This window comes from Cnephaeus nilssonii (assembly GCF_951640355.1).
Source record: "Cnephaeus nilssonii genome assembly, chromosome: 21".
Taxonomy (NCBI): Eukaryota; Metazoa; Chordata; class Mammalia; order Chiroptera; family Vespertilionidae; genus Cnephaeus; species Cnephaeus nilssonii.
In genome coordinates this window covers 31,310,795-31,334,163 of record NC_137092.1, presented here as the reverse complement: position 1 = coordinate 31,334,163, position 23,369 = coordinate 31,310,795, and the positions used below count along the sequence as shown (strand labels likewise).

Here is a 23,369-nt window from a genome sequence, read left to right as displayed (position 1 = left end):
TGTTTAGGGAATGATGACAAGAAAATATCTGTACATGTTCAGTACAGATGTAGGCCTAACTATATATACACGTTCCCAACATAACATTTTTTTCAAATATTTTTGATCTGCTGCTAGTTGAACCTATCAATGTGGAACCCGCAGGTACAGAAGAAAGACTGTATTTATAATTTATTTTCTTAATATATTTTTATTGATTTCAGAGAGGAAGTAAGAGGGAGAGAGAGATAGAAACATCAATGATGAGGGAGAATTATTGATCGACTGCCTCCTGCATGCCCCTACTGGGGATCGAGCCCACAACCCAGGCATGTGCCCTTGAGAGGAATCAAACCTGGGACCCTTCAGTCCGCAGGCCAACGCTCTATCCACCGAGCTAAACAAACTAGGGCTGTATTTATCATTTAAATTTGTTCACTTGTGAGATGACATGTGAGGTCCCTGTTCTCTTGAGAGCAGTAGAATTCTATTTTTTGGTTATCATCATGTCTTTATTTCCTATAACCGCACCTTGCAGGTATTAAATATTTAATGAAAGTCGAGTAATTAATGAATGAATTTTATTGTCATGTGTTTACAGGCAATTTATAATTTCTGTTCTATAAATTGTTTTTACATGGCGTTGCCCATTGAGATATTAGCAACACTCTTATAACAGCATATATAGCAAATTGATTTCCTATGCAGCTTCTTATTGCAAACATTGACAGAGGCATAGCATTAAACACACACACACACACACACACACACACACACACACACACACACACCTAAATATAAAGTTAAAAAATGAAAAGTGAATTTGACGTGGTGTGAACATATAGTGTCAGAAGTTGAGCTTGGCCCAAGGAGGGTTCCTGTTGAGATCAGTATTGATTTCACCTGAGGAAGCCCAAGATGAGGAATGGCTGGGAAGAGAGCAGAACTCTACAGCAGAGAACTCTATTCTACAGATGAACTTGCACAAGTGCTCCCCAAATATATCCGTTCATTTACTCACAAAATATGTGTCGAGGGTCCACTCTGAGCCAGGCCCTGTGCCAGACGCTGGGCGATGGCAGCCAGCAAAAGAGGCCAGGTGAGGTCAGGTGCTCGCCCACACAAAGCCTATATCCCAGCATCAGCGATTGCTAGAGCATAGTTTACAGGAATCAAACACACACTGGAAACAACCAAAGTGCCCTGCGATAGAGGACTGGATAAAAAAAGAGGTGATACATCTACACAGTGGAATACTACTCAGCCATAAGAAAGGACGAAATAACGTCGTTTACAACAACATGGATGGACCTTGAGAACATTATGCTAAGTGAAATAAGTCAGACAGCAAAAGCTAAGAACCATATGATTTCACTTATATGTGAAATATAAAACTGAAACTTATGAACACAAACAGCAGTGTAGGGAGAAGGGAGTCCTAATAGGAGGGGACAGGAGAAGATTTGACTTTGGGTGGTGGGCACCTGGTGCTATATACAGATTTTATAACTTAGAAATTCGCACATGAAACCTATATGTTCATGTTGACCAATGTCACCCCAATAAAATTTAATTAAAAAACCAACACTGAAAGCAACCTGAATATTCACCACTAGCAACAAGTTCTTGTAGTGCAATACTGTGTAAATTTGTATACATACTCACTATAAAAATCCTATGTTCAAAGGAAAAATAATTTAGAGGACAGTATATATAGTATGAGCCCAACTGTGCTTACAGAAAGGGGTTTTCAGCTTTTATCTTATACACTTCGGGGCTACTTACTGTACCATGAGCTTGGTGCAAATTTTATTAGAATAAAAAGAAAAGTAAGAGATAGGTCTCTACCTGTAGCAAAAACAAAATAGTTCTCCTCTGACTTCAGGAGGACAGAGCTTGTCTCAACTTCCCAGGTAAACAAACAAGTTCAAATGACTAACCCAACTAAACTACCAAATTCAAACTACTAAATACCGTGGTGGGGGTGGGCTGTTGTTTTTTGTTGTTTAATTTGGCTTGTTGATCTACCTAAAAAATTGTCAATTGTTTAAAACTTTGTTAAGTCCACAAAGTAGGTGTGAGAGAGGCACTCTCATATACTGTTGGTGGAAAGGGGTATGGTTCTTGTATTCATTTAACTGGTTTCCACAATTGATTTTTTTAAATCTAGTCCTTCACTTTTCATTTTGTCTACAGCATTTTGGCAACATGTATCAATATCATTTCACCCAGCAAATATAATGCAGTCACAGATATAAATACTAATATAAATATGTATTTATGAGCACTTATGGCAGGATGTTTTTCAACATGACTGTGAACCTATAAGCAAAGTTACCAATGTTGCAAATAGTTAGCTGACATATGCCTGAAAGCCAGAATCCAATTAATGTCTGGCATACTTGATTTTGCTACTATAGGAGTTATAAATTATTTAATGTTTTTCCATGAAGATGTCTGGGTCAGGAAATTCCATGTAATACATACATGCAATAAGTCCTTTATTTCTGGCATTATAAAATCACTCTTGCCCTGTAGGCTCTAAGTAAATGCTGAGCAATATTTAATGAATATTATTTTGAAGGGGTGCCAAATTACTGGCCCATACTGGGCACACATTTGTCTCAGTCCATCCTTGGAGAGACAGCTGGCCTTATATGGAGAAGTCACCAGGAAATAAAGCACCTCAGGATGTCCCAGAGTGAGTGTGGTTATGCCATCCCTGCTTCTCTCAGCACACCTGACCCTCTTTTTCTCTATTAGCCTCTGCTTCATTTGGTGCATAGTTCAGCCTGGCTGCCACATCTCTTTCTCAACATAACAACTCTCAATATGCTTTTGACTTCTGCCTCATTGCCAACTCTCTTGGTCTCTCAGTCTCCCGACTCCAAATTCCTTCCAGAGAAGAGGTGTCTAACTGGCTCAGCTGAATTGTATAAGTCAATCCCATACCATAAGTCATTCAACCGAGAGAGGGACAATTATTGACATAGGTCTAATCAGCAAGGCCACGGGAGGGCAGGGTTAGGCTACAAGCAGGGGAGGCAGCGGTAGATATGTCTGAGCCCCGTGTGCATCCTTTGGATAATCAGACTTAAATATTGCTCTGTTGGCTCAGGTTGCCAAACTTGAGCAGAATGGGACAGCTTTGTGTCAGGGAGCAGCTATGGCAGCCTGACTTGGGATGTCAAGATCGAGGTGAGATAAGAAGGGCATCCAGACAAGGGGCAGCAATGGTAGTTTGGTGTATACCAGGAACCTGGTTCACACCAGACCAAGGAGGGTGTCCATGCAGCACCGGGCATGGGATGTTAATAATACAGGCGACAAGGGCCTCTGCAAAGAAGACTACAATGGGGCAGCTCAGTGGGGAGTAAAGAGGGCATCCTTGTGGCCTGGCATGGGGTTCAGTGCCCAGTGGGGATGATGAGGATGTTCACAGAGGGCAAAGACACAACTGATGAATCACCACATACTGGGGCGGCATTAATCAAATAAATAATACATGTAGATAACACATGTTGAGGATCAGGTTCTCACCGTCAGTGTTACAAATATGAAAAGGAAGAAAATTAGCATGAACCCTGTGATCCTGCCAAAAAAAAAAAAATGCATAGCCGGAATCTAATCATGAGGAAACAACAGAAAAAATCAAAACTGGGGGATATTCATCAGCAGGGTGCTGGTAACTGTTTAACAACTACCTCTCCAAAAGGCGACAATCAAAAAATGTTGTGTGTAGCATTTCCACATATAAGAACCTCATGATGGCCTTTTCAACATGACCTCAGCCTGTCCGTAAAATCCATGGAAATTGAGCAATCAGCTCTTGTGACCCAGTAGGAGTCGGCTCCAGCATATCACCTTGTACAGAATTACTGGCAGTACTCAACAGTGTCAAGGTTATAAAAGTCAAGGAAATACTGGGTAATGTGCCAGCTTAAAGGTAGCTCAGGAGTGATGACAACATATGAGTTTCAATCGGATCTTTAGCTATAAAGGATATTATGAGGACAAGTGCAAAACTTGAATGGGTCTGTGGACTAGATACATCAGGGTTAATGTAGTAGGCTAAATGGTGGCCCTCAAAAAGACCTGTCTACGTCCTAACTCCTGAACCTGTGTACGTGAGTCACTCCTCCACAATTCAGGTTCAAGCGCCCATTGCACAGGTAGTAGTAAAGCCAAAACATTGTGACACTGATGTTTCTTTGATTTGGACAAAGCAAGAGGACAGGAGAGCAAGATTTCTCAAATCCATGTCTCTCAAAAAGCAAATATAATGAGTGTTTATGCAGCTAGGGGATTTGGGAAGGGGGAGTTTCAGGGAACTGGGAGAGAAGTCTGTTTCTTTTTTTTTTTTTCTTTTTCTTTTTCTTTTTTTTTTTAAATATATTTTATTGATTTTTTTACAGAGAGGAAGGGAGAGGGATAGAAGGCTAGAAACATCGATGAGAGAGAAACATCAACCAGCTGCCCCCTGCACGCCCCCTACCGGGGATGTGCCCGCAACCAATGTACATGCCCTTGACCAGAATCGAACCTGGGACCCTTCAGTCCACAGACCGATGCTCTATCCACAGAGCCAAACCAGTTTTGGCGAGAAGTCTGTTTCTTGAGTTATTGATGATGCTTATATGTATCAGACTCCTGGGCGTCAGCAGCTACTCACAGCTAACTTGAAGACATTCTTTCCCTCCACAAAACAAACTCATAAATTCTCTTTATGACCCTGAAGGTATCTCCTTCTGCTTGACAAAGAGACACCCTATTAGCAGCTTATGACTAACTTCAAGAGAACAAAAGGAGTTGAGCAGAAAGAGTGGTTAACATAAGAACAAAGGCCTAATTAAGAATTAAATTATTTAATTCTCGCTGCCAAAAATAGTAGAGGCGTTAAAATCACTGACCTGCTGCCTCCTGCACAGCCCACACTGGGGATCAAGCCCTGACTGGGAATACGAGCCATGACCTCCTGGTTCATTGATCAATGCTCAACCACTGAGCCACACCCAGCCAGGCTGGCAAAGAGCTCTTGCCAAACCCTTGGATCCAAAGATATCTTTGGTTGGAGATAAAAGAGTTAGCTGTGGGATTACATGGCTCTTTTTTAGTCCCTCTTATTTACCAACCTTACTAAAATCGAACCAATCCACTTCTGCTCAGATCTTTGGATCAGCCCTAGGTTCGTCAGTAGCCCAGTGGTACCAGGAAGTCTGGTTGGACATTCGGTGTTGCACACCATTAGAGTCAAATCCCAAGCCAAAATTCATGATTCAGGCTGGAGTTGGAGTGGTTCCCTAAAGAAATTTGTTTGTATTTTTTAAGAGTTCTTTATATATTAAGGTTGGAAAAGAAATTTTTTTCTTTTTATAAATTCAACACAGCATGATAATGTCTATAGGGAGTAGAGAAACTATGCCTTAAAGGGTTAAGGGACACCATAGGAGTTAAAACACCTGCTACAGATAAAGCCAAAATCAGCTGAAATGGATCACCTCATTAACCTATTTATTTATTATTTAGGGAAAATGGCTAGTCCACTTGTTGCTCCCTATTCTGCAAGCAAGTTTGCTCTCGATGGGTTTTTCTCCTCCATCAGGAAGGAATATTCAGTGACCAAGGTCAATGTGTCAATCACTCTCTGTATCCTCGGCCTCATAAACACAGGTAAGGTCAAGAGACTGGAATAAATGGCCTGCAGATGGATCATCTGTCTTACCATTGTGGGTAGAGGGTGGTGAACTCCCCGATTCATGTGTAATGACCTAAAAGCCAGTGAGAGCACTAAGTCCTCATTTAATGAAGTGCTCTTGTCACTAGTGGAGCCTCTGACTACTCTTTGAACCCTTCTTTCCATTCTTACCCCAGGTATGCTGAGTGACACCACACGCATCACTTGATCCTATTCTGAATACCTTATATCCTCTTGGACTCGCAATGGCCATTACTTTCCTATATGAGACTTATCAAATACAAGTTTTTCTTAATAACATCACTAGTAATAAGACATATCAAATATGAACCCTTTGCTATGATGCACTAAAAAAGACACAGCAGTGTGTGTTCATAGTATTCTTGCCAAAATGCATCACCTCGATCCAATTATAAGAAAACAATGGACCCAGGAGAGACAAGGAAAGACTGAAGAACTATCACAGATTGGATGGGAAATAAGAACTTAATAGTAAGTGAAATCCTGGATAAGATCCTACATCATAAAAAAGGTATTAGTGAAAAAATAAGGCCGGTAGTTTAGTTAGTAATAGTGTTCCAATTATACCACACCTGTTCTTGATCATTGTGCAATGGTTATGTATGATATTATGATTAGGGAAGCAGGGTGACGGATGCAAGGGAACACTTTGCATAATTTTTATAAGTTTTCCGTAAGCCCAAATGCTAAAACATGTGGCAAATACGATAAGAAAACTTTATTTAAAGAGTAATTGATTAAACTGAGTAGCAGTTACAGAACAAGGGAGAAAGACAGAGAAGCACAGTGAAACAAGGAAGAGATAGAGAGAAGCTGTGCAAAAGGAACATGAAAAGCTGGAAGGTGAGAGAAGGTAGCAGAGTTTCCTTCCGAGTGAAAGTGGATAATGTTGACAAGGAGTCAAAGGCCTAGATTCTTGTCCTCTTCCTTTGGCGAGTCAGTAAATCATCATGCAGCACTCTTTTTGACTTCTCTCTGTTCTGCTCGTCCACATTACTCCCTCACACCAACCAAAACACCCAAGAGAAGAGCATGATACAAATCTCTCAACTAATTAGCTCTAACTGCCCCCACAAATCTTCACCCAGGAAGACAGGGCCTGTATTTAGCCTCTCTTTGCCCAACAGACCCTAAGCCCACCCAGTCTTCTCCACGTGTTCCCTTTAGGGCCCATGGGTCTTTTCGAGTAAGCACTGGCAAACAGCCCCTATCAGCTAAGTTGTTGGGGTCAGCAGGCCTCTTTCAATGATGTAGGCTCTACTCATCTTGGATAACCCCACACTTCTCTTGTCATTTAACAGACGCAGCCATGAAGGCAGTGTCGGGGATACTCAGCATAGATGCATCTCCAAAGGAAGAGTGTGCCCTGGAGATCATCAAAGGGGGAGCTCTGCGCCAAGAGGAAGTGTATTATGGCAAATTAGGATGGACCAATCTCCTGCTGAGAAATCCAGGGAGGATCCTCCTGGAATTTCTCAGCCTAAGAAGTTATAACATGGAAAGATTTATAAACAACTAGAAACGTCCTTAGGGCTGGGCAGGATAAGGGAGCTTGGGACTGTTCTGCCAGATGTTTGTCTAAGCTCCATCCATGAAGGCATCTACTCAGAGAGGTGAATGAGTCAGTCTCCCCAGAGAGTTGCAAGTCATGCCTCATGTCTCCCAATTTGAAGGAGTTCCTCTAACACTTGCACAGTGCACATGTGATTATACTAAATGTCACGAAGCTGCAGTATCTATGAGGTTTTTGATGTTTGCTTGTTTGTTTTGTGTTTGCTTAGCCCCTCCCCCTTTTTCATTCAGCCCTGCAGCCCCTCTCCCCTCTAATAGCTGTCAGTCTGTTTCTATTTTGTTTGTTAGTTTATTTTGTTTGTTAGATTCCACATATGAGTGAAATCATATGGTACTTGTCTTTCTTTAACTGGCTTATTTCACTGAGCATAATACTCTCTAGGCCCATCCATGCTGTTGCAAAAGGTAAGATTTCCTTCTTGTCTATGGGAACCTGCAGTTGTGAAGTTGTTAGTCACCATAGGTATAAAATTATAAAATAGTTATATCAAATTTACCTCATATATAATAATGTCCTGGTGCTTAGTATAATAAATTGTAATAGAGGTCACATAAACTTTCCAAATCATAACTGGTAGCTATAACTTTAGTCTATTCAGTATGGTGCCTTTAAAACCATAACCTTTACAAGTAAAAATTATCAGTATTCATTTCTCATTTTGTGGTTTGAATCTTTTCGTTGTTTTTGAGTTGATGAAATCACACTACTCTTCATTTAATTGACATAATGTCTTCACTAGTCTGTATATTTCAGATACTTTTCCCATTCTATGTTATTGCTCCTCTAGGAAGGAGGACCCCTGGGTCTGAATCACTAGGGAAAACCGCCCCCGCCGGAGTGGAGGTCTCTAGAAACTTGAGCCACACAGCCTATGCTCATCTGTTGCACTCAGAGTGCATAAAGCATCAATGCTTTACATGTGAATGCTCACCTGTTTTTTAGACATTTGGAGAGAAGGAGTTGGAGTTCAAATCCTGCCATTCACACATTTAATCATTCCTTCAGTCAACAAGTATTTATCCAACACTTGCCACGGACCACCTGAATATAACCAAATAGAAAACAAGACTTCGGTTACATTAACAACTCAATAAAACCAAACTTGAAAAAGATGGCTCCAACCTTGAAAAAGATGGCGAATTGGATAATTTTAATAGAGTTTAATAACAAAGGGGTTATTTACAACAAGTGTGGGCAAGACCAAAGGGCAATCACAAGAGATAACGCGTATATCAGGGCCGGTTGAGGCTGTTTCCAAGCCTGGGCCCGCCGCGGTAAGGACAAGAGGAGAGAACTGTTAGGAAAACCCAGAGATAAAAAGAACTGTTTGGAGAGTGCCGTGTGGCAGGAGCTGTGCCATTCAGTTAAGGAATGCAACCAGCTCACTAAGGATCTTGAAGGGGGAATCTGTTGGAATAAACACCCCAGCCTCACTCTCGTCACTCTCTGATTTCTTGCTGATATTTCCTATTAGCTGAACAGAGCTGTGAGGGAGCAGATGGATATAAACTCAACAGGTCAGCTTTCCCCATGCACAGAGCAGGGTGGAAAAGGATGGAGAGTGTTCTGGAGGGACAGGCTGTATATCCAGCATGAACTCAACGCTCCCAAACGTAGTGCTGCCATGGTTAGGGATTCCAGGGCACAAGAAATTAGGTCTGAGAACTGAAATCATTGAGGGCTCCTAGTTTACCGTCTTCATTAGCATGACATTACAATTGCATTGTCTTTATCAGCATGGCTTTACTACTCCAAGCAACGTTTGTCCAGGAAGATAAATGTTGCAAATCCATTTTAAATGCTCAACTTTTCAACAGACAGCATAAAATGACAGTTAACCTTTCATGAGTCTTTGGAACCCTCACCTCACTATGCTCACCAATCCCAAACCACTGCATCATGATCCTTATCCAATCCTAACCAAGCCACCACACTGAATACCCACCTGAAACTAAATCCAATACTCATCAATTCCCCAACTTTGCTCTCCCTATTCTTTTTTTAAATATATATATATATATATATATATATATATATATATATATATATCCTCTCTAATAAAATGGTAATATGCAAATTAACCATCACTCTGCTACATAAGCCACGCCCACCAGCCAATCAGGGCGAGTATGCAAATTAACCCAAACCAAGATGGCTACAGCCACAGAGAGAAAGGTTTCCCAGGTAACAGAGGAAGCCAAGCTTTCCATAGCCGTTGCAGGCCTAAGCCTCCACTCAAGCTACAAAGTTTCAATTATAGAAGGTAAACAAATTCAAACAAATGGCGGCAGAATGGAGCTTGAGCGAGCAGGCCAGGGTTGCTGGCGGCAACAGGGGAAGCAAAGCTTTCTGCACACCCTGGCCGGGCTCACCCGCTTAAGGCTACAAAGTTTCAATTGTAGAGGGTGAATTAACTGCCACAGAAATGGCTGCCGGAGCCCCAGGCTTGGCTCCGCTCCAGGCTACAAAGTTTCTATTGTAGAAGGAAAATAAATTCCAGATACCAGGGCCTCTGCTTGGGTTGCCAGGGGGTGTGGCCGGCCTGCAAACCACCACAGGCCCCTCGCTCAGGCCGCCCCACACCCCAAGGGAACCCCACCCTGATCCGGGATGCCCTTCAGGGCAAACCAGCTGGCCCCCATCCCTGTACCAGGCCTCTATCCTATCTAATAAAAGAGTACTATGCAGATTGACCATCACTGCAACACACAATATAGCTGCCCTCATGTGGTCAAAGATCCTGCCCCCATGTGGACACAAGATGGCCACTACAAGATGGCCAGCAGGGGAGGGCAGTTGGGAGGCACCCGGCCTGCAAGGGAGGGCAGTTGGAGGTGATCAAGCCTGCAGGAGAGGGCAGTTAGGGGTGACCAGGCTGGCAGAGGAGGGAAGTTGGGGGCAAACAGGCTGGCAGGGGAGCAGTTAAGCATCAACCAGGCTGGCAGCGGAGTGGTTAGGGGGTGATCAGGCTGGCAGGCAGAAGCGGTTAGGGGCAATCAGGAAGGCAGGCAGGCAAGCAGTTGGGAGCCAGAAGTCCCAGATTGGAGAGGGTACAGGCTGGGCTGAGGGACAACCCCCCGCCGTGCACGAATTTCGTGCACCGGGCTTCTAGTATATATATATAATGATTTCAGCGATGAAGGGAGAGGGAGAGAGAAATAGAAACATCAATGATGACAGAGAATCACTGATCGGCTGCCTCCTGCATGCCCCACACCGGAGATCGAGCCCACAACCTGAACATGTGCCCTGACCGGGGATGGAACTGTGACCTCATGGTTCTATAGATCAGTGCTCAACCACTAAGCCACGCTGGCCAGCATTTCTTTGTGGATTCCAAAAGCAATTCCACTCTTACTGAGTGAGCCCTGTTGCATGTTCCTAATATTTCGGAGGAAGAAGAAAGACTGAGTTGGGCCCTAACCGGTTTGGCTCAGTGGATAGAGCGTCGGCCTGCAGACTCATGGATCCCAGGTTCGATTCCTGTCAAGGGCATGTACCTTGGTTGCGGGCACATCCCCAGTAGGGGGTGTGCAGGAGGCAGCTGATTGATCTTTCTCTCTCATCGATGTTTCTAACTCTCCCTTCCTCTCTGTAAAAAAAAAAAACACACACACAAAAAAAAAACACAATAAAATGTATTTTTTTAAAAAAGAAAGACTGAGTTTCCATTCATCCAGGGTGCATCATCTAACTCCAAAGACCTCCCTTGGCTATGTCTATTTCAAAGTGCTTCCTCCTAGCTCCACCTCCAATATGACTCTGACCCCCAGGGAACTCAGCTCCCTTGGCCTTCCCCTCCCCTCATTGATCATGCAAAGTGGATTCTGACTCTAACTTGAAGCCATCCAGCAATTTTTTAAGGAAACAAAGATATTCTCTTACTGCAAGAACCTGTTAGGAAAATAAAATTTTTTTCTAAACATTACATTCGTGGTTAGGGCTAACCCTAACCAAAAAATTAAAAACCGTAATGTCTACCCATGGGACATCAATATTATGAAATCACTACATCATGACAGAAAGGGATGAGGCAGATTTCTGTGTACGCACATGCAAGGATCTTCATGACATACTGTTAAGTGTATAAAACAAGTTGCTTACAAATATGTATAATATAATCCATTTTTGTTAAAATATTATACACATACATGCCTTTCCGTTGCATGTGTGTTCAGTATAAATCAGCAGCTCCCTGATTCTGCTCACTCGTCACTTAGTGGACTGCATGGGGGCAGTAAGAGAAGCTATGAAACAATATTGATGTTGTTAATAAATGAAACCTTTGATCTTTCCAAGGATATGTTGGTGAATGTTTAACAACTGGCGCTCCAGAAAAAGGAAAGGAAAGGGGGAAATGCCTGATTTGTGATATTTGCTATGCCCATGATGTAAACACTCTCACCACGGTGGATTTCAAGCCACCAGTTGACATCACCCAGTGTTTAAGAGGAGAGATATGCACCAGCAGCTCTCTCAAACCTGTTCAGCCGGCTCCAGCAGCACCACCCTGACTTTCTCTCTCCACATTCTTGACATAAGTAGCTGTTCTTAAAGGCCCAGCACAATGCCTCTCTCCTCCTCCAAGGACTTGAAAGTAACAGAACAGCTTATTTCTACCACTGCCAGGGAAAGAGGGGGAACAAGGGCTCCCAAAGAGGGGATGTTCACACCCCTCAACTCTCAAGGTGTCCGCGTCTTGCATGAAGTGAACAGCCTTAACTAAAGGGTCAGCGAGTTGACCTTCATGTTTGCTAGCACTGCAACAGAAAAGCCCACTGTCAGTGGCTGAAGCAAGTAGACATTTATTTATCCCCCCCGTCACAAGACGTCTGGGAAGGACAGACCAGGGCCTTACGGAGCCAGCTCCTTCTGTCTTTCCACTCAACGATCCATCCTCCTCCTTGTCACTGCGTGGTCACAGGACATCTGCTCCACCTTCAGCATCACGCTGTGTTTCAGGCAAGAAAAACAGGAACATGAAGGGCAAAAGATGCACGTGGGCATGCCAGATGAATCTGACCCAGAGGAAGAGCCCACTGGGAACCCCTATCCAGGACTTCAGCTCACACATCCCAGGGGCTAGACACACATCGTGTGATCACCTCTCCCTTTAAGAGAGGTTGAGAAATGGAGCACATTCCCACCCCCAAAAAACGGGGTTCTGTTAGGCCACCAGAAGTATCTGTCACAAACTAAGAGGGATGGGAACAGGGCAGATGTAAGGGATAAGGCAGACGAGAAAAGAGAGAATTTTCAAAAAGGCACAACAGGACTTAGAATCCCACGCTCACAGGAGGGAAAACCCAGGAAAAGCAGCTCTGCACAGATACAGAACACGCGGGGTGAGGACATGGAACTGCAGCAACAGATAATGTCCCCGGGGGTCGGAGGGGGAGATGGATTTTGAAAAAAAACACACAAACAGAAAAGCGCCAGATCAAAACCCACTGGGTTGGAGAGGCTTTGGAGATGGGAGTTTCTGAGAAGGAAGACAGGAACAGAAGCCAGAGGGGAGGGCACATTGGCCTGTTGCATGACCTGGAACCAGAGAGTGGAAACTGAGGGACAGATAAAAAAAAATCAAATAAAAAAATAAAAAAAACCCACACCCACGAGACCTGAGGCCTGAAGGACCCAGAAAACCAGAGTGTTGACGTGTCTGTCTGTGCCCTGCTGGGCTCACCTGGGACTGTTGGGTTGGTGGATCTCCCTGCTACTGTCCTTGGACAGTCCTGGGGTCCCTGAATTCCAGGTAACAGTGAAGGAAGAGCTATGCACCCCAGGGCCAAAGAGCAACGCTGTTCAAAGGAAAAGACTTTCTTTTCACAGGCCTCCTTTTCGCCGTAGAGGCAGCATCGCCACCTAGTGGCTGATGGTGGTGTGTGCCTCAGTGCACCACAATTTCTTTCCCCAGTGCGTGCCTACGCTCTTTCTGCTCTAGGGCTACCGCCAGCTCTTCACAGCCTGCCTCCTTCTGAGTCACCGCCTAGGGCGGACAAACAGACCTAGTGGGGGCGGGGCGGGGCGGGGCGGGACTCAGTCATTTGGTTAGGGCCACCTGGTAGCAGCCAAAGACACCATTGGCTTTGAGCTATGGGGAGTTAGAGCTCTTCAATAGCGACAGCTAGCGGTCACCCTTCAAAGCAAGGTGCTCTGAGCCTCACAGGGAAAGAAAGCTCAAGGGGGTGGGGAAATCAGGACCAGATTCTTGGCTGTGAGTGGAGACTGGCACCCATCCAAAGCCATTCTTGGCTAAAATGGTATGTAGAAGCCTTAGCTGGTTTGGCTCAGTGGATAGAGCGTTGGCCTGGGGACTGAAGGGTCCCAGGTTCGATTCCAGTCAAGGGCAACATAACATACCTGGGTTGTGGGCTCAATCCCCTGTAGGGGGTGTGCAGGAGGCAGCCGATCAATGATTCTCTCTCATCATTGATGTTTCTATCTCTCTCCTTCTCCTTTCCTCTCTGAAATCAATAAAAATATATATTTTTAAAAATAAAAATAAAATGGTACGTAGAAAACCCAAGCTCTTTAAAATGATGCGCAAGGACCCTGGCTACCTCCCCAGCCACATCTCGGGCCACGTGCCCTGCTTTTGGTTCCTGAGGACAGAACTGCTGGTACTCAAGGCACTCGGCTGTTCCCACCATGCCTTGACCCATGCCACCTCTTCTACGGAGACAGCTCTTCCCTCTCCCGATTATCCGCTGAATCCTGCTCATCCTTTAAGACTCAGCTCCACCATTACCTCCTCCAGGAAGATGAGTGCTTTCCCACGGCATTCCAAGCCTCTGTCACTTTCCATTTGTCTATCACTTGAGTTCACTACACTCTAATTTACCGAGCACAGATTTGGTCATGTATGAAGTTTTTGATTAATGTTTGAGGAATAAAGGATTCATAGACCCTAATACTAGGAACGGCTTTAGAGAAAACAGACCCACAGGGACAAAACAACTTTGCATTTCAAGGGAGAGGTGTAGATGGGTCTAAAAGTCATTTCACTAGATTCCAGCCTTTTACACTCTGCGCCACACTACCCTGTTTTTGCCTCTCTGCTAACATCCAGCAGCACTAAGCCCTCAAGCTGTTCCAGCAATGCCCTAAACCCTAGCTCTATTCCTTCCTGCCCACTTCCAGCAAAACCTTCTCATCAGAACTAAACTGCTTCTCCCGGCCAGCGTGGCTCAGTAGTTGAGCGTCTACTTATGAACCAAGAGGTCACAGTTTGTATCCTGGACAGGGCACGTGCCTGGGTTGCGGGCTCAATCCCAAGTGGGGGGCGTGGAGGAGACAGCTGGTCAACGATTCTCTCTCATCACTGAGGTTTCTATCTCTCTCTCCCTCTGCCTTCCTCTCTGAAATCAATAAAAAAAAAATTTTTTTAAAAAAAGAACTAAAATGCTTCTTCACAGAACTGCTACAGCATATCCACTTCTGGGATTTTATCCTAAATATCTTTAAAGAAAAGAAAAAAACACACACATAACTGCATACACAAAGATGCTCATTTACAGCATTGTAAAAGCTAAAGATTATAAATGACCAAGTATCCATAAAATTAATTCCTCCATATAATCTCCATAAGAATAAAATTTTCTATCAAAAACTAAAAAGAGCATCACCACATTGAGATGATTTGGGGGTTTTTTGGTTTGTTTGTTTTTTGCTTCATTGTATTAGCAAACACTCCCTTAGTTCTATGTTCGGGCACTATTCTACTGTGTGAACATTAAGAGTATAGATAGCCCTATGAGGTAGGAACTATTATGACTTCCACTATTTACTTCAAAAAATACTTGGTTTGCTCTGTATAAAATAGAAGTCAAATGGCTTTCAAGACACTTATTGGGGGGGACACTGTGAGGTACCTCAAATATTCTTCTTCCAAACAGAATAGTGTGACATATTCTTAAAAGAACTTGCCCAGTTGACTTGAGTTGGGTGAGTTTAGAAAGTTACATATTTTAACTTCTGCCATCATTCCATGGCTGTGGAACAGAAAGACTGTGAAAACAGCCTGGCTGTGAAGCAGTTCTAGGGCCAGGCCTCTCTCTGGCTGGACAGCTCTGCTCTTGCTAGATGGTCAGCTCAGCCAGGGAGACACAGTTTTCAGTATTTCATGGAAAGGGAAAGTACACTCTCTGAGCCAGAGGGGAACTGGCTTATACCGACAGGAGTCCCTGACTGGTCCATCCTTATGCAAATAAGGACTCCAAATCCTCACTGTTTGATTGGTCCAAAAGGCACTGTCCTGATGGGTCAGAATAAAGCTGCTCTGATTGGCTGGAGCTGCCACAGCTCTGAATAGATGGTGAAAGCCTTAGTCGCATCCCGGTTGAAACAGGATTTCAGGAATTCCTTTAAAGGGCTGGTTCAGATGGCAGAAACACAGTGCAGGCAGGCAGGCAGCACGGAGGCAGGCCGTCCAGCCCAGGCTTCTCTGTGAAGTGCAGTTTTTGTGAGAGGCCCCTGTGCAGACATGATCCTAGGTTCTGTTTTTGTTTTTTTGGTGTTTTGTGTGGGGTTTGTTTGTGTGTGGTTTGTTTTTTTTGGGGGGGGAGGGGAGGGGGGGAAGAGAAACATCAAATTGTTGTTCCACTTATTTATGCATTCATTGGTTGATTTCTTGTATGTGCCCTTTGGAGATTGAACCCACAACCTTGGCCTATCTGGATGACACTCTAACCAACTGAGCTATCCCACCTGGAAGCTATGCTCTGTTTTTAAAATTTGAGCCCAGTTAGCCACCAGGAGCCCTTTTTAGTAGGTGTCTTTTTTCTCTGGGTTCACACTGTTATTCATTTTTCTTATGTCTATTAAATTGCACTTACCAGTGGTTAATAATTATCCTGAGCAATGCTGGGTAGACACGGCTACTGTTCAATAATAAGGAAATATTAAACACTAGTGGCCTGGTGCATGGATTCATGCACATTGAAAGGAAATTGATTAGAAGAAATATTTTAATATCGATATTCACCATTTCTCTATAATAGAAGTGTCAGAGATGAAAGAAAATTAGTAAAATGTATATGAGTATAATATATAAATTGATTAATAAATAACAACAACAAAGACATGATATAAAAACAACAAAAACATGATATAAAAACAACATTGATTAAAAACAATGACTGATAAATTGATTAAACTTATTCTAATATCTCCCTATATACCACATTAAGAGTAAAAACACTTTCAGAGTGCTTGACTAATTTTCCTCATGAAGAAATATTTACAACTTTAACTTTAACGTCACATGCTCTTCAAACTCAAGAGAAAGCAACATATAACTGACCATATCTGAAAACGGGTTCAGGTAGGAATATTCCTACTCTGTCTAGAGTTTGTCCTTGTGAGTTATTAATAGTCATCACAAATGCTGGCATCACGGGAAACTGTCTTCGAATTAATTTAAATGGGAGGCAAGTGTCAGGCGGGGACAAATCAATTCTTGGAATCAGAACAACCTCTCCTTCCGCAGATCCTGTTAATACTTCAGCTTCGATTATGTTAGGTCACAATCTTTTGATAATAAATCGAGTACCATTACAAAGACCCCATTTACTATTACTGATTTGTTTCATTTTAGTGGCATTCAAATTATTGGGATCTGGTTTATAATGAATGAGCAAGTCCCTTTCAAAAAGAGGTTCTCCATCTTAGTTGCTGAATATGACTGCAACTTTGGTTACACAGGGATAATTATATCTACCTGGATCACTATTATGATCATATTTAATCTCCATTGTTACTTCCATGGGAGCAATACCTTTCACTGCTGCTTCAGATTGGGCTTCCTTTTGTACCTCATATAGCATTTCACACACATGTGATTGGCACCAGCAAGAGCTTTATATGTATCGCTCATGTGAGAGTCAACGTTTATTTTTAAATAGCCAGTGTGCGTCATATGTACTGGCCAGCCGGTCAGATGGATGGACAGTCGGTCACCTAGCCTTTTATATATATATAGATTATGAAAGATTATGACAACACTGAAAGGTAAAAATATGAAAAAATGTAAAAACATGAGAAATATTCATAATATAGTATAAAAAGTATCAAGTGGAAAAAACACATAATTGTAGGACTACTATATTTAAAATATGTTTTTAAAATGTACATACGGCAAAAACTAGAAGAGAGTGTGAAAAAATGCAAAACTAATTTGTGTGTCAGTGGTAAGATTCAGGTGATTATTTTTCAATTTTAAAAGTTATTCTAGTGGCATCATATCACAATTTTCATGAAAATGAAAAAAGGAAGTAAAGGAAAACCTGAATGTTTTCTGACCCATTTCTCCATCAACCTACTTTCACTGTTCGTCTGCAACGCCCTGAAAGTGCTCTCTGCTGGCAGCCATCGAATATGCCAGGGCTTTGGTGAGATCAGTTTTGGGTCCATTTTACTGCATCGATTTAAATAGTCTCTGTTATGGATAATGGGTTTGCTGAGCATAAAGGAGAGAGAACGGTTGGTGCAGAAATGTGTAAAATGTATAGAAAAGGCTCAGGAGGATGTTTTTAGTGTGGAATGTGAGGCCGCCCGGGAAATTATTGGGATAGCTGAGCCAAGGCTATGGGGAAATGACAGTTTAACCAGGGAGCCAAATCCCCAGTTTCAGAAAGAGGATGACACTGCTAACTAACCCAGTTTTACCAGAGAGCAAACACCTCTGCAATTAGAGTGTTAATGTGAGTACAGTTACTGCTTTTGAGGCCTCCGCATTCTTGGAGTAAGACAAAGGTAATGAGTGGCTCTGCCAGCTGAGGCCATGGTGAGAAAACATTATATAAATGAAGTGAGTGGAAGCACATGTTAATGAATAGAATCTTCATATTTTTTTTCTTTTTAAAAAAAAATTATATCTTGCCGAAACCAGTTTGGCTCAGTGGAGAGAGCGTCGGCCTGCAGACTGAAAGGTCGCAGGTTTGATTCTGGTCAAGGGCACGTACCTTGGTTGCGGGCACATCCCCAGTGGGAGGTGTGCAGGAGGCAGCTGATCGATGTTTCTAACTCTCTATCCCTCTCAATTCCTGTCTGTAAAAAACCAATAAAATATATTTTTTTATTTTTATTATTTTTTTTAATATATTTTATTGATTTTTTACAGAGAGGAAGAGAGAGGGATAGAGAATTAGAAACATCGATGAGAGAGAAACATCGATCAGTTGCCTCTTGCACACCCCCTACTGGGGATGTGCCCGCAACCAAGGTACATGCCCTTGACCGGAATCGAACCTGGGACCCTTCAGTCCGCAGGCCGACGCTCTATCCACTGAGCCAAACCGGTTTCGACAAATATATATTTTTTTAAAAATTATATCTTTATTGTTGAAAGTATTACATATGTCCCCTTTTTCCCCATTGACCCTTCTAGTCCCCCATCCCCCTGCCCCAGGCCTTCATCACCCTATTGTCTGTGTCCATGAATTGTGCATATATGCATACAAGTTCTTTGGTTGATCTCTTCCCACCTTTCTACCCTCCCTCGCCTTCCCTCTGAGATTTTGCAGTCTATTCCATGCTAGAGGCTTCATATTTTAAATTTTGTGTTAAATGATGGCTTTTGGTAGCTCAGTAATTTACAAAAACATATTGCTTTTAAATCAATGGAGGTTTTTCATGACAAACTAAGAGTCCTCAGAGTCCTGTTATTGAATAAGTCACACACACACACACACACACACACACACACACACACACACACACTGAGGAGAAGAGGGTGTTGCTTTCACTGAGTCCTGAAAGGCAATAATCTTTAAAGTTTAGAAAGAGGTGTTGCACGCCTAGGGGACTAGTCATTATATTTGACTCAAAACTAAGCCTTATTTATATTCTGGCAGGCCCAAGGGGACAAATCTGACATGAAGCCTAGAGGAGAGGAACAAGGTTGCTCTAAAGATTAACATGTGGTTTTTCGCTTTGGTCCAAACAGAGATGGGTGCCTGGGAGGCCCTTTTTCTGGTCTACCTTCCTCTTTCCTTTCCTGTCTGTTCTGTAACATACACACACACACACACACACACACACACACACACACACACACAGTTTCTGTCCCCACCCCAGGCCTGAGGTTCCCATCTTTCTCAGGAGCCTAGGATGAAAACTAATTTGTCTTTCTCAATGCCGAGACCCATAAGAATGGGTCTATAGCTGGTTGGCCTTAGGCTTAAGTCTTCCAGATTCTTAGCATCTATAAAATAGACAAGTTTCTGACTAATACTGATCATCTCTTACAGCATAACTTTGAAGATTTATTATACTAAAAGTCCTCTCTCTACTATGATGACACAAAACAACCAAAGAGAGAAGAGGACTGAGAACTCAGTCCTGCCATGAGTGTGAAGTTGCAAACTTGCACATGTAGACGTTAAGGAAATATTTATATTTTCCTGATGGGTTACAGTGGTTCACAACGTGGGGCACACACCCCACAGGGGGGTGTAATTTGATTTTCAAGGGGGGCAATTCGAGAATGAGTTATTAACAGTGATTTTTTTTGCATTTCTTATGGTTCTAGGGGTCTCATATACAGTGCATAAATATATATTGTGACATATTTATGTATTTCAGTTCTCTGTTATGTTTTGAAACTTTATTTGCTATTTTTTCATGTCGCTTCGTATTATTTCTTTTTTAACAATTTCTTGGTGATTTCTTCCTCAGTACTTCAACTGTTCTTTCATTCTTTTTTCTCTTTCATGGATGCCATGTTCTTTGGAAGCTTGTTTAGACCAAGTTACTGGCCTAAAGTGAAGAGGAGTTCATTTTTTTTAAAAAAATATATTTTATTGATTTTCCACAGAGAGGAAGGGAGAGGGGTAGAGAGTTAGAAACATCGATGAGAGAGAAACATCGATCAGCTGCCTCCTGCACACTCCCCACTGGGTATGTGCCCGCAACCAAGGCACATGCCCTTGACCGGAATCGAACCTGGGACCCTTGAGTCTGCAGGCCGACGCTCTATCCACCGAGCCAAACCAGTTAGGGTGAGGAGTTCACTTTTTGAATAATAAGAATTATATGTCACAGGGGGGATATCAGGATTTTAGAGATGTTTAGGTGGGGCATGGCCAATAAAAAGGTTGGGAACCACTGGTTTATACTGTAGCACTTCTGAGAACATTTGTGCTTAAGATATTTGCGTAGACATCTGACTAAATAGTTACCACCTAGACACTTGGAAGACTAACGAAGAGAGTTTTCAAGTCACTCACTGGGGAGACCTTGAACAGGAACAGATTTAAGTTTGCCCAACCTGAGCCACTCTGCAGGACTTGGAGTTCCAAACTCCCCTCACCACACATCAATGATGAGAGAAAATCATTGATCGGCTGCTTTCTGCATGTCCCCTACTGGGGATCAAGCCCAACACCCCAGGCATGGGATCCCTGTCTGGAAATCAACCATGATCTCCTAGTCCATAGGTTGACACTCAACAACTGAGCCACACCAGCCAGACACACACTTCTTTCTAATTTTAAATGGAACCCAAAAGGAGCTCCTATTACAATCTGCTGTCCCTTCTGATGCTCTAGTGCCCTAAACTCCCCAAGCCCTCTCTCTATTTATTCTGTGCCAATGAAATTCTCTTATTATGCATCTTGAATTCCCCAATTCCTCTGTCCTCTACTCATTCCCATCTCCATATGTCAAACTCCAAACACAGGACCTGGGGCTATTGTCTCTCATCCTGAGGGACTGCCATCTGCCTTTGGTTCTAATGCTTGAGAATCCGTCCTCTGCACTTTTCCCTGCCAAGTCCTTGTCCTTTTTCTCCTCCGAGAATGGGGAAGTAATAGCAATGAAGATTGTGACATACTCCCCATATGCTAATAAGTGTTATTACAGCTATTTAAATGTCTCATTATGCACCTCATACATGTCAGGCCTAGGAATTCATAGGCACCATGTACTAGTAAATCACCCAACCACGTACTGAGTGTACCGTTCAGACAAAGTGAATTGCACAAGGTTACAAAGCTACTCGGTTAACTTGTCCCAGTCCAGTTCCCTTCCCACTATCTTATCCTGAAGTTCTTGGGAATTTCCTGACTGTATCATCTGTAATAGTTTCTTTGTAATGCCCACAGATCAGTTTCTTTTCGTTTTCGTCCGAATTTCCTAGTCTATTGAGTGGAAAATATTTTTAGAAGATTCTACTATTGCTCCCTTCACTACCTAGCCACACACCCTTTCATAAACACACACACACACACACACACACACACACACACACACACACACACACATACTGTTGCTTCAGTTGGCCTCATTTCAGAAATATGAAAAAAACACCAATACTTCAGAAGAGCAGAAACTCTTTACAGCGCCAGGACTGGGAAGAGGTAATTAAAGGAAAGAGAAAAATTGAAAACCTACAGTGGGAGCATCTCATCGAAGCTGCAAGATGTGAGTCTGACCCAGAGACCCATCCTCGTCTACTCTTGGAAAGGGATCTTAACTTGAAACTATCCAAGAGCTCAGACCAATCCAGTAGCAAGAGAAAGGGTGGCTGGGGTGCCCACTGATGGGAGGAGCTCTTAGGCCCAGCCCTGTGGAGGCCTCCAGGCTCAGGGGCCCACTCAGATTGTGCCAGAAAGCAAGAGAGAGGAACTGGGGTGAGCAAGCATTGTGGCTTTATCTGTTTCCTGTTTCAGCGAGGCTTGCAAAGAGAAACAGTGCCAAGAAGGGAAATGCTAAGGGGACGCAGAGCCATGGATTGAGAGCTTGCACTTGATTCAGCTGCTGTCTTGCCCCATCTGAGACCAGAGCCAAGATCTGCCCGGGAGCTGGAAGGCTTTTCCGAGCTGCTTGGGTTGGAGCCTGGGACCCAAGGTAACGGAAGAGGAGGATGTTTTGGTGTTCAGGTTGGGGTCCTCTGACTCTGGGGTGGAACAGAAGACCCTCCATCATTGGAGCTTCCCTGGGCTGAAGGGGGAGACACAGGAGCGGATGGTGTAGCTTAAGAGCGTTGGGTAACTAAGAAAGCACCCCGCGCTGGTTTCCAGAGCCACTGGCCACAGTGTACAGCTTCTATCGCTCCTCCCTCCATCCATGAGATTGAATTAGGAGTGAGTCAATGACAGAATTCAGGCTGCCTAGTGACAGGGGTGTAAATTATATAAACTTTTGCAGTTCTCTTCAAAGCAGGGAGTCCCCCAAACAAGCAGCTGCCTTTCCAGCAGCTTAGGTGTAGGCCCACCTGTCCTGGCTCACACCGAGAGCTCTGGGCTGGGACGCCATTCACCACACACACAGCCAGGAAGTGGAACAGAGACTCAGAAGGCCAGCACCCAGACATCTCCCTCTGGCAGTGAGGAGGGCTGTCCCCAGCCAGTCTCACGTCTCCCCGGAGCTCCACTGGGCCCTGTCATGCTGCCAAGGGGCGCCCCACTGATGCCAGAAAGCCGGGGAAGTGGCCCAGTGACCTATCTTTGAACCTCACAGGGACCAGTTCCTTTTTCTTCTACAGCCCGTCGCTGTCAGGGAGCTGACCCACATGGCCTCTTGGTGCAAGCCATCCGAACAGTCCAGCTGTCCCGGGAGCTGGGCATGATTCTGCTCAGCTGTCCGCAGAAGTGCTACCAGGCCTGAGGGCCTGTGGGTCGGGGAATGCTCCCTTCTCTAAGGGGCCATTTCTAGCGTACCTCCCGCTTGGGTGACAAGCCCAGCACCTGCCCCTCAGGAAGCGGAAGGGGCAGCATGTTTCAGCGGATTAGTACAGACAGCCTGGTGGTGTCCAGAGAGGCCTTCCCTCAGACTCCGCTCCTTTCCACGGCCCTGTCCTCTTCACAACAGGAAGGGGGAGGATTCTCCATACCCAGGGATCCACCTCCTCTACTTAGCCTGTGGTTACCTGGAGCCAAACAGGGTGGGGACCTCGCACCCCACATGTAATGGTGGAGCGCAGGCTGGACACAGTCCTTCATCCCCATCGCTTTGCCTTTCTGCCAGGCCTAACTGAGAAGGTGGCTGTGTCCCGACCACAGAGAAGTCCTTTCTTCTTCTGGTCCAAACCCAGAGGCCAGATGAACCAGAGTAGCAAATAGGAGGATGTCCCGGGACTGGCATCCCCTCCGTGGGATA

The 23,369-nt window shown here is 43.9% G+C and overlaps 2 protein-coding genes across 3 annotated transcripts in view; one reads left to right on the top strand and one right to left on the bottom strand.

The window, feature by feature from the left end:
• HSD11B1 (hydroxysteroid 11-beta dehydrogenase 1) overlaps positions 1–7,924 on the top strand; it is a 30,144-nt gene extending 22,220 nt beyond the window's left edge. For both annotated transcript variants that reach the window (XM_079761948.1, XM_079761949.1), the window contains exons 6-7: positions 5,506–5,649; positions 6,997–7,924. In XM_079761948.1, the coding sequence (XP_079618074.1) occupies positions 5,506–5,649; positions 6,997–7,214 (362 nt within the window). In that variant the 3' untranslated portion in view covers positions 7,215–7,924. The remainder of the gene's footprint in view (positions 1–5,505; positions 5,650–6,996) is intronic.
• LAMB3 (laminin subunit beta 3) overlaps positions 1–10,817 on the bottom strand; it is a 95,920-nt gene extending 85,103 nt beyond the window's left edge. The window contains exons 1-2 of the mRNA XM_079761945.1: positions 10,370–10,817; positions 8,200–9,263 (exon numbers count right to left, since the gene is read on the bottom strand). The gene's annotated coding sequence lies outside the window, so the exon portion shown is untranslated. The remainder of the gene's footprint in view (positions 1–8,199; positions 9,264–10,369) is intronic.
• Between the last annotated feature and the right edge of the window lie 12,552 nt (positions 10,818–23,369).